The sequence below is a fragment of the Eumetopias jubatus genome, unplaced genomic scaffold, assembly GCF_037043125.1.
Source record: "Eumetopias jubatus isolate StellerSeaLion01/CBP00866 unplaced genomic scaffold, mEumJub1_p1.0 scaffold_6, whole genome shotgun sequence".
NCBI classification, from domain to species: domain Eukaryota; kingdom Metazoa; phylum Chordata; class Mammalia; order Carnivora; family Otariidae; genus Eumetopias; species Eumetopias jubatus.
In genome coordinates this window covers 86,237,457-86,249,743 of record NW_028274812.1, presented here as the reverse complement: position 1 = coordinate 86,249,743, position 12,287 = coordinate 86,237,457, and the positions used below count along the sequence as shown (strand labels likewise).

The 12,287-nt window shown below is 36.9% G+C and overlaps 1 protein-coding gene across 1 annotated transcript in view; it reads left to right on the top strand.

Moving 5' to 3' along the window:
• The first annotated feature begins 10,785 nt into the window (after positions 1–10,785).
• The window catches only part of COL19A1 (collagen type XIX alpha 1 chain), a 311,655-nt gene continuing 310,153 nt past the window's right edge, over positions 10,786–12,287 (top strand). Inside the window, exon 1 of the mRNA XM_088023753.1 lies at positions 10,786–10,876. Within this exon, the coding sequence (XP_087879879.1) occupies positions 10,786–10,876 (91 nt within the window). The remainder of the gene's footprint in view (positions 10,877–12,287) is intronic.

The window sequence follows — 12,287 nt, the reverse complement described above, 5'->3', positions numbered from 1 at the left end:
TGGAAAGGATGCTGAAAAAAAAATAGAATGAATGGGACTGGAGTTGGATTATTCGAGGCAGGCTGCATTAAGGTCGTGTATCTTGAAGAGGCAGAGAATAAAGAGGCTTAGCCGAAGAGAGCAAGAGAGAGGGCATTCCATCCAGAAGGAATGGCATGTGTGCAGGCTTAGAGGTGGGAGTGAGGAGTCATGTGCCTGGTAAGACAGAGAATCCAAAAGCTGGGATGAAACCAGAGATGAGGAGAGCAGATAGCACTTGCCAAGGAGGGATCGGGAAGGAGAAACTGAGAGGCAAGGGGCTTTTTACGGTGTTATTTTGTAGGTCCTTAGTGAGATAATCAGGTGAGGAAGTTCCATGTTGAGTTTGGAAATTGATAGGTGGCAAATGCGAGAGTGGGAATAATAGGCCTGACCCATGATATCCCATGATATTTGTGAAGCCCACAGGGTCTTGCTACCTCTCTTTGAGAGAAATAAAAAATAATCATGAGATTGTAAGATTATTAGATCATAAAGTTAGTAGAGCCCTTCAAATAGGAAAATTAGGAAAACTTGATACATAAGGAAAATATATACGTCTATGTTAATTTAAAATTTTAAGTGGCGTTGGATCACTGATACAGATATATCTGTGGAAATGGAGCTAGAGAATTGAAATCCGAAAAAATGTAGGTCATTCATAATGATGGAAGTTGAGAATGGTACCAAAAAAGTTGATGGAGACGATAGATCAGAGAAGTGAATCAATAAAACAAGTTGTTGAGGGTGAAGAGAATCAGTTAAGCACGTTCAAAGGGAACCTGAGGTTGGAGACCCTTTGGGAAGTAGGCACCAGTTTTGAAGTGTCAGGAGAAATAACATAGAAGTTTGGGAAAATGTGATAGAGTTGATCAGTTTTAGAGGCTTATAAGCATTGAGAACCAGGGGATGTATTTTCTGTGATGGAAGAAAAATTCAGTAGTATTATCTTTTGTGCATCTCATTAAATAACTGAAATTATGTTCACTGAGCCTTCTTTTAGTAATAATTCTCCACCTATACCTTCTGTAAATGTTAAGTCCATATCCGGATATATTACTTAACAGTTTGAACCTCCATTTGTTTAATTTTGGAAATGTGTTGTCTTAGACTATATTCATCCTACAGATTGATCAAGTAGGCACCTACTAAATGCCGTGTTTAAACATTATTTAATGTTTGAACAAAACACAAATGATAAAATACTTTTTTTCTACAAGATGTTCAGTATAGAGAAGAGACAGAATGCACACAGGTTATTAAAATGCTGTGTAGACCGCGCTGAAGCAGAGGTGGGTACTGAGCTCCGTTGGATTGCAAGGCAGTGAGTAAATGAACTCTGTGATGGTTCTTGCAGACTTCATAGAGGACATGGCATTTGAACTGCATGTAGAAGGCAGAGTAAATGATCACCAGTTGGAAAGAGAATTGGAAAGACATCCCAACAGCCCAAACAGCGTGTGCAAAGCCTGGCACATTTGGGGAATTGTGAAGAGTTTGATGGTGTAAAATTTGTTTGGAAGGAGGTAGCAGGCTACAAGACTGGTCAGATGAGTTGAGGACCCCACTGTGAAAGAGCCTGAGAGCTTCCCTTAGAAATGGCCAATGAAAAACCACCAGGAGATATTAAAAAAGCAGAACACTAACATGATTAGATCGCTGCTATAGAATTCTAGAACAGTAGGGAGATAGTATCAAGGGGAACGAGACTGAAGGAAAGGAATGTAGTTAGGAGTCTGCTGCACTTTTACAGATTAGAAATGGTAAGGAGGTGAAGTTAGTTTTTGTAAAGATGAAGAAGTTGGTATGGAGTCAAAGGAAATTTTTAAAGGTAGATTTGATAGACTTGATAGAGGTTTGATATAGGAGGGGTAAAGAATGAGTTGAAGAGGATTTTGAAATTTCTAACTTAGGTTCTTAAGTTAAATATGATGCCTGTAATTAAAATATAAAGGTCAAGGGCTTTCTGTAGATTATAATGAGGGCAGAACCCTTGCTGAAGCTGCAACAGACTTCTGCAAACTAACTTCAATTTCATTGCTGTAGTCAATGATAAAATTATGAAATAATGCTAGATCTAGTCCTAAGCTCTTGGGAATTTTTGTCCTATTATTGGCTTGGAATTTAGCTCTATAGGCATGGCTTTTCAGCTGGTTTTCTCCAATAGTTTATAGACTCTGCTGTAGCTTCACTAAAGATAGATTCTAAAGATTGGTAAAAGAACAGATGTGTACCACCTGTTGTTTTTGCTTATTTACAAGATGTGTGACTTCATAATACTATGGCCAGATTTTCTTGGAGTTACATACAGGCATATTGGAGGGTAGTCAAGAGGTTTGATTTAAGAATTGATCCCCTACCCAGTCACACAGCAATTCTATTTATAATGAATGCTCTGAAAACATGTGTTCTCTCAGTCACTTGACAAATCAAATTTACTTTTCTGAAAATTGAAATGTGGTGTCGCTCATTTAATAGTCCACATAAAGCAAATTAGGACTCTTTCTCTATTTTCTCCCTTTGCCTCTTTCACTTTCTTTCCCATGTTATTTTCTATTTCTGTCTTAACGCTAATGTTCTGACCCTTTACCTAATACCAAATTTTAAAGATGCAGAGTGAGCATTATAAAATGTTAGATGGCATAACAGTAAAACGATTCATGTTCCATTGGCAGATTTGGTTTTGTTTGTTTTGGTTTACTCAAAAGCTTGTGCTAAGACGTACCTGACCATCTTATTTAGCAAGCCTGCTGTTTCATCATTCTACTTACTCTGCTTTCCTTTACTTCCTAGTGTCTATCTCGCAAAGATAAAGTATGTGCTTGTTCGTTTTTGGTCTCCCTGACCAGAGTGACACCAAGGACTTCCTCTATTTGGTTCCCTGCTATATTGCTAATGACTATTGTCTCCCCCCAATGGCCCATAGTAGGAGTCTCATTGTATGGATGGAATGAAAGATTAAGGTTTTTCCACAGTTCCTTTCTGTCCTTTTTGTGCTCTCTGTACATGAATTTAGATTAATAAGGAATTTTGAAAAATCCATGTCCTAATTAAAATATTCTGACAGCTGCCTCATAAGTTTTCAAGTGCTCAATAAGGGGAAGTTAAGGGAGAGTGACTTTCCTTTTTAATTACCTTACCCCAACCAGTATCTAAAACTATTCCAGTTGGCCAAGGATGGTGAGAATAATAGGTTGTAGATTATAGGTTATAGAGGTAGAGTTATAGATAGACCTTCAGGCAGCCTTTATCTCTTTGTTGTCATGGCAACGAGAAATCAGTTACAGACAGGGCTCTCTGGTTGATTTTAGAGTGTTCGTAGTCTCCAGCACTGTTGTCTGCTCAAGACTGCCAGTACTTGGGCACGTTCACAGTTATGACTTTGGTCCTTTGTAGTGCTGGGAAGGAACTGCCTGGGTCTGGCTAGCATCTTGATAGAGAATAACTGAAAATTTAGAAGAAGTATATAGGGATATGATAGATCTATCCCACATCCTGATGGTGTAACAGCACTGGCTTCTTAGGCAAGAAGAACTGGACTTAGATCTCAGGCTCTGGGATCTTCTCTATGATCTTTGAGTTTTCATATCTGTAGAATGGGGACCTGATACTTGTCGTCTGTACTACCCTTAGGCCCAGGCAACAAGGTCCCTGCTCTGGGCCTTACATTTTGGAAGGCCTTTATATGGCCTCGCTCTGGATGTGCTCCTGCTCTCAGGGTTAGGAGTCCACAGAGTTAAGGGTGCCTGTCCACCCAAAGCCCAAGCTGCTAGATGAGGCTCTGGGAAGATCCTGAAATTCCCTGACCAAATGACTCTTAGTCCTCTTATAGGACCTGGCAGACTTCTTCCTTGGGTTCATCTTCCTAAGGGCAGACCAAGTTACTGGTAGGAAAACTTGTAGGCCCCAGTGGGGGTATCAAGCAGTGACTGCTTGCCATTGTTGTGGACAGAGCTTAGATTTACCGGTATGTTCCCATACATGTGGGTGAGGCTCCTCATGGTGCAGACCAAGGTGGGAATGGGAAAAAATGAGAGAAGAGCTTTGGTCCAGCCCAGAGACTGGTTCATCCTTTGCAGCCTGCTATGTTCAGTTCTAAACTTGACTTGGGCTTTCAGGTCTTTGTGAAGGTATACTTGCCAAGATAAAAGGATAAAACACATTTCTTCTTAGTTTTATTAGATTTATTATATTTAAACATATAGTGTATGGATCTCTTGCCCTATACCCTGCTCCTGTTAGGGTCAGACATGCTTGCCTCTCAATAAATACCACATATAAAAGAAATTCTGCTTCAGAAAATGAGAACATGTGTAACCAGTATTCCCCATGTCCTTCTTAAAATGTATCATGAGCCATATTTGTACAAAAAAATGATTTGAGGCTGTCAGTAACCTCAGCATCCACATATATTATTCTGAGGTTCTTCATTGGTCAGTTCATTGGGAAAGCATTGAAGGTCTGTGTTAACATTTAAATCTTACCCGGGAAGAGCAACACATTAAATTGTGACAATGTTGGCTTGAATGAATTTATTTATTTATTTTAAGATCTTATTTATTTATTTGACAGAGAGAGACAGCGAGAGAGGGAACACAAGCAGGGGGAGTGGGAGAGGGAGAAGCAGGCTTCCCATGGAGTGGGGAGCCTGATGCGGGGCTCAAACCCAGGACCCTGGGATCATGACCTGAGCTGAAGACAGAGGCTTAACGACTAAGCCTCCCAGGCGCCTCTGTTGGCTTGAATTTATCAAACTATCTTGGTAGTCATCTAGCTGGGATCTGAGGGGATGAAATAGAAAATTGGCAACTTTTGATGATGAAGGAGGTTGTGGACAAAGCTCAGAATTGAGAATTCCTGGAGAGCATTGGAAGTGGGTCCAGAGCAGAAAGAAACAGCCTGAAATCAGTGGGTTCTGGGGACAGTGAGAAGGATCTGGAGGAGAGGTCCAGAAGGACCCCAATGGAAGTTTTTCCCAACCCTTCAACTGCCTGAAGCAGAGGTTAAAGATCTGGAAAAGGTATTTTTAAAAACATATACAAGGATTTATTTTGAAATCTTTACCAAGTTTACCTTTACTTTTACCAAACCTTTACCAAATGTTCATAGTGGAAAAAAAATGTTCAGAGTGGAGTACATCTATATTTAATCAGGATCAAAACAACAGAAACCTCTGTACCTCTGAAGCAAATAATACGTTATATGTTAAAAGAAGAAGAAGAAGGGGAAGGAGAAGGAGAAGGAGGAGGAGGAGGAGGAGGAGGAGGAGAAGAAGAAGAAGATAATAGCAGGAAGGGAAGAAAGAAGGAGGGGGGAATCGGAGCGGGAGATGAACCATGAGAGACTATGGACTCTGAGAAACAAACTGAGGGTTCTAGAGGGGAGGGGGGTGGGGGGATGGGTTAGCCTGGTGATGGGTATTAAAGAGGGCATGTTCTGCATGGAGCACTGGGTGTTATACGCAAACATGAACCATGGAACACTACATCAAAAACTAATGATGTATGGTGATTAACATAACATAATAAAAAAAAATTTTAAAAATTAAAAAAACCCAGAAACCTCAACTAGTAAACATGTTTTAAAATGTGCAAAGAGATGTACACCTGAAACTAATATAACACTGTATGTTAACTATACTGGAATTAAAATAAAAAACTTAAAAAGAAAAATAATAAAATGTATCAAAAGAAAGAATGCTCATGATGGTCCTTGAAATATTGTAAGATCTTGAAATGCCTTAAGAATTATAAAGTCTAAATTATCATCACTACAGATTCAAAGATAAATATATTTTACTGTATCTCAAGATTTGGAAATTGGCAATCTCTTACTTTTTTTAATTCAAAGATCTTACTTTTTTTAATTCAAAGAATATTTATTGAGCCCCTGCTTTTCCAGATACTATGCTAGGTGCCCAGGATAAGGTGATGAACAAGACAGACATAGTCTCTGCCTTCAAGGAACATAAGGTTGACTAGAGGGAATAAACATATGTACTGTGTTTGTTAACATATGTCCAGACAAAATAGTCTGAGTTGGAGAATAATGGGGTGAAGATACTTCTTTGTCAGGTAAGGGCTCTTCGACATAGTAACATTTACGTTGAGAGATATAGGATGAACAGGATCCAGCATTATCCAGGTTGTAGTAGCATGCACAAAAGCCCTGAGTTTGGAAGGAGCAAGGGAATTTGAGGACTAGTTCATCAGTGAAGAGAACAGTACCAAATGAGGCTGGAGAGGGGGTAGGGGCTAGTTTAGTCAGGGCTTCTAGGCCATAGAAAGGCTTTTGGATTACATATGAAGTACAATGGGAAACCATTAAAGGGTAAAAGCAGGGGAGTGCCATGATTCACCTTTTATTTTAAGAAAAGCTCTCCAGGGCACCTGGGTCGGTCAGTTGGTTAAGTATCTGCTTTCAGCTCAGATCATGATCCTGGAGTCCTGGAATGGAGCCCCACATCGGGCTCCCTGCTCAGTGGGGAGTCTGCTTCGCCCTCTGCCCCTCCTCCCCCAACTCATCCACTTGTGCACGCTCTCTCTCTCTCTCAAAGAAAAAAAAAAAACTCTCTCTCTCTCTCTCTCTTTTTTTTTTTTTTTTTTAAAGAAAAGCTCTCTAGTGCCCAGTTAGGAAGCTGTTGAGGAGTCTAGCCCAGGGTAACCTGAACTAGGATTACAGCAGAGGAATGGAGGGCAGTGGATGGATTTGAGATAGGTTTGGGTTAACACTGATATGACTTGCTGACTGGTTGTGGGAGATGGTGATGAGGAAGACAGAAACATCAGTGTGATGCTTGAGTTCCTGGTTTGAGCATTTTGGTGGGTGCTAACAGAGACTGGGAAGAGCATGAGAGGAGTACACTGTGGTTGGGAATCAGCATTTAATTTGGACATAATAAGTTACAGGTGTCTGTGCAACATCTAAGAGAGAATATAGAATAGACAGCTGGCTACACAATCTAATGTTCAGAGAAGATGGGACTGGGCATACCAATTTTAGAATTATCTGACAGATACGTTTAAAGTGAAAAGAATGGTGAGATCACCTAAGGAGACCTTATAAAAAGTTGGGCAAGGAGGGCCCACAGATCCCAGGATTAAGAAATCAGGTAGAAACAAGATTTGAGAAGGGATTTAGAAGGAAATCCCAGAGAGTGTGAGGGCAGGGAGGCCAATGAGAGTGAGGATTTCAAGAAGGAGGGAGTGGTCAGCTATTGGAAATAGCACCAAAAGTTGAATTAGATGGTGAGAGAAAAGGATTCTTCTTTCAAGTTCTTGCTGAACTTGGTGAGACATTTCAATGGAGGGTGGAATGGCAATTCATCAGTAACTAGGACATTTGGTCAACTCTCCATATCTTCTTCAAACATTTTGCATAAAGGAGATTGAAGCTAAGTGCTATCAATTTCTAAGTGGCTCAAGGAAACAGTTGGGAGACCTCAAGATTGAGTGAATATGCTTGTATAGCTCTCTGATTCTTTGTTGCTGTAACAGGGACCAAAGCTTCAATGAACATAAATTTCTAGGATGCTTCAGCATTTCCTCATTGTCCAAATATCAATGTCAACTTCAGGTTGAGGAGATAAATGTAACCACATTTTTATTTATTATTATTTGTGAATTTGTAGAGCAACCAATTATAATAGCAGGTAATTTTTTGAATACTTATGTTCAAGGATCTTTACTATACTTTCCCCAGGTGTTAAATAATTTATTGCTAGTGTTATTATCAGTTTTCAGATAAATAAATGAAGGCTTAGTGAAATTACATAACTTGTTCGTAAGTGACAAAGTCCGGACATGAAACCATGATTTCCACCACTATACTACACTGCTAAGTTATCAACTCTTAATAAGAGTTGCTTCGGAAAAATGTCTCTTCATGTCTTCTGCCCATTTTCTAACTCCATTTTTTGTCTTCTTGGTGTTGAGCTGTGTGAGTTCTTTATATATTTTGGATATTAACCCCTAATCAGATCTGTCATTTCAAATATCCTCTCCTGTTCTGTAGGTTGCCTTTTTGTTTTGTTGATGGTTTCCTTTACTGTGCGAAAATTTTGTTGACAGTTTTGCATCTGTGTTCAAGAGAGATTTGCCTGTAATTTTCTTTTCTTATAATATCATTGTCAAAAAAAATCATTGTCGAGTATGGTGCAATAATTTTGCTGACTTAATGATTTACTCTCTTTGCCTATTCTCTGAAATTTTTTAAGTGAAAGTTCAGTGATAATTACTGCTTAAATATTTGGTAAAATTTTCTGATTTAATCCATCTGCACAAGATTATTTGCATGGTAATTTTTTACTGAATGTTTAATGATTATAATAGTGTAAAACTTACTCTTTTTTTCTTGTTTATGTTTTAGTAATTGAAATCCCTTTAAGTCATAAAAATTTCTAGAAGATAAGAAATCGCTACTTAAGACTGCAAACAATCAAAGGATCTCTTCAATAATTAGATTAATATTTGTGAGTTCATTTATTTGAAATAAAGTAATTGCTTTAATAGTTATTAACTGATTTGAAATAATAGGATAAGTTTGCAAAGTCATATGAGGATTAGGGCTATATCTAGATAAAAGAGTTCAAAAGAGATAAGGCATAAAACCAGATGTTTGATATTTAGAATCACACATACGATTTTAGTATTGCAGTTGCTGCTTTTAGCTATTCATCCAGAAATATCTAAAATCTTGAATTAATTTTAAAATGCTGATCTTAGGGTATTTTGCACATGCAGAATACCAAATAGTATGGCTTTGGTTTTTTTCTGGAGTGTGTACTGACAACATTTAGACATTGGTATGATAGATTCTTTTATACTTGACTCTTGAGTAAACTTTGATAGCAAATAAATGATTCAATATTATTTGCCTATTTAGAAGTCTTAGAATAGCTATTCTAATAATACTGCAATTGTTAAATACACTGAAGGAGCCATTATATTTTTATTTGCAATTTAGTCCCATGTTTAGTTATTTCACTCTAAAAATTAATTTAAGTAATATTTAAGTTTTCCATTATAGGGATTCTATTTACTAAATCTTTTATTGTAATACTTATAAAGTAGTAGTCTATATTTAGAAAGACAAATGATTATGGAGGGTAACACATTAATGTTAAATCTGATGCCAGTGGTAGGCTCAGGTGAGGTAGGCATGGCATATATCCATTTTTCTCTTTGAACAGAAGGAAAGATTGCTTTTCACGTGTCTAGTAATCCCTCCAGTAGAAGTGATTGTTCAACTGAGTAACAACATAGTTAAGTTTATAGAAAATGTAATATCAGTTGAGACAAAGTATGTAACACTAATATTCAGAAGAGAAAATAGAATTGTGAATAATAAGATTATATTTTAAAAATATAAATCATTGTATATGACACCAAAAGAACAGGTTAGAAGAAAAATAGGTAAATTGGATGACACACAAATAAAAAAACTGCAGCAAAGGACACAATCAAGAGAGTGAAGGGGTAACCCACAACACGGAAGAAAATATTTGCAAATCATGTCTGAAAAGGGGCAAATATCCAGAATATATAAAGAACTCCTAAAATTCAACAACAGAAAACCAGATTTAAAAATGGGGAAAGGATTTCAATAGATATTTCTCCAAAGAAGATAGGCAAATAGATAATAAACATATGAAAAGATGTTCACCATCACTAATCCTTAGGGAAATGAAAATCCAAAACACAATGAGATACCATCTTGCACCCATTAGGATGTTTGCTATTAAAACTACTACTAATAATAATAATGTTGATGAGGATGTGGAGAATTTGGAACTGTTGTGCATTGTTGGTGGGAATATAAAATGGTGCAGCTGCTATGGCAAACAGTATGATCATTACTCAGAAAATTCAAAATAGAATTTTCATATGATCCAGCAACTCCATTTCTGGGTATGTACTCTAAAGAATTAAAAGCAGGGACTTGAACAGGTATTTGTTCATTCGTGTTTATAGCAGCATTATTCACAATAGTCAAAAGCAACCCAAGTGTCCATCAACAGATGAATGGATAAACAAAACATAGTATATACATACAGTGCAATATTATTCAGCTTTAAAAAGGAAGGAAATTCTGACACATGCTACCACATGGATGAAACTTAGGGACATTATGCTAAGTGAAATAAAGTCACAAAAGGATAAATACTGTATGATTCCCCTCATATGAGGTACCTGGAGTAGTCAAATTCATAGAGACAGAAAGTAAAGTGGTGGTTTCCAGGGGCCGGGGGAGGGAGAAATGGGAAGTTAGTGTTTAATAGTTAGTCTCAGTTTTGCAAGATGAGAAGTTATGGATGGTGGTGATGATCACACAATAATATGAAGGTACTTAATGCCCCTGAAAAAGATTGTAGATTTTATGTTAGGTGTATTTTACCAGCATTTAGAAATATATATACACACACAAAAATCATTTTAAGTGGTATAGCTTTAAAAAACACATGTTAGGAAGAGAAAATTTAAGGTGTAAGAGGCTTTGTGGACACTGATAATTAGGAACTAATCAGAAAATATTTTTGGAGCTTTTTCATACACATTAAGGTATATATTGTGTTATTATGTATCATTACATATATACTTGTATATCCAATTATATAATTATATATATTGTAAAAATCTATTGTGTTCTCTTTGGTGATGAGGGTTTTCTAGAGATCATGATGAGAGGAACCGTATACAAGAAGCTCAGTTCCAATATTTTGTTTTGTTGCAGATCTGTGGCCACTTGTTCACATGGTTTCGAGGCACAATGAGGCACGCTGGTTCTTGGAAACGATGGCTCTGGGTGGCAATACTTCTGCTTCCTGCTTCCATTTCCGTGACGGTCAGGGACAAGTCAGGTATCCAGGCCAGCTCTTTTGTCCAGTCACTAAATGTTATTTATAGCCTTTTGGTTATCTTTAAAATCATTAAAATAAGTTGTTGGGGTTGAGGAGGCCATAGATTAAATCTACTAGTACAAAATAAATAATTCATTATTTTTCCCCATTGACCTTTCATGTTGCACATTGAGAATTTCTAAAATTACCTCATTTTTCCCATATATATATCAGTCTAAATAGACTTTCTTTTCTCTCATTGATGTTTATAAATATAAATTTGTGTGCATAATTCTCTGTGTGTATTTTTCTCCTTTTCCCCTCTAAGTTATTCAAATTAGAAGTACATAAGTCTATCACTAATTAGGTTTAACCAGGAACATACCTAATCTTAATTAGGCAAAAGCAAAAAACAGAATAGGAGATATAAAAAGAAATGTAGTTTAATTATATGTAAGTTCTATAGTATCTCAGATGAAATGAACAAAAGATTAACAGTTGTTAGAGCACTTTTTGCACTAAATAGATAATATTTATTTGCAGTTGTTAAATTATCAACTTCACAAATGTTTCCAAATGGCTTGAAGGCAGTTTGAAACATTTACTCTCACCTCTGATTTTTAAAAATGATTATGTGGCTAATTTGGAAAACTTTTCTTGAACTTTGAGTTGTAAATTACTGATCTAGATGTACTTCTAAGTCGAACTAGACACACTGGAGAAGCCATTTGCTAAGCAAAGAGAAACTTCAACTCTCCTATGCAAATGATCACATAAGATATATTCTGATGATGGTCACATATGATGATGTATTCTGAAACTCTGAGTCTTATTGTGCTTATTCTTTTGAATATATCTTTAATAAGTTTTGCTAAGCAGGTATAAACACAGCCTGGTAGAGACTTTTGAGTTTGAAGCACACATAGAATCAAAACAGTCTCTTATAAAGATATACCAAGTCTTAGTCTCTCAGCTTTACGTAAGTCTTTATGACTTTTATATTAATTTGTCAGGAGGTGCATTTCCTAATAATCCACATGAAAGTTTGAATATTCTACCGCTCTATCAATGATATCCTGAGGCTGTCATATTTTTTGGGGGGGGGAAACTCTTTCTTCAGTGAGAAATAAATCAGAATTGACTCATGACAAAAGAAAGTCCATAGGGCAAGGAGAGTTCATTCTGATAATGTTGCTACTCTTAATTTCTTTATGTTTCCTCCTTTTAAGAACGCTAGTAGGTAATGGGATTTGCAACTTATATAGAGAGGATAGGACTTCTTTGGTTAGAAAGGAAAATGAATCTTTGGTTGAGCAGGACACAGTTTTTAGGGACGTGCTAGTGCATAATAAATGTTCTTAATAATGTTTGAAGGATCTATAATAAATGTAATTCTAATTTTAGTTTGAGCAGAAATCATCTGGGGTATTGA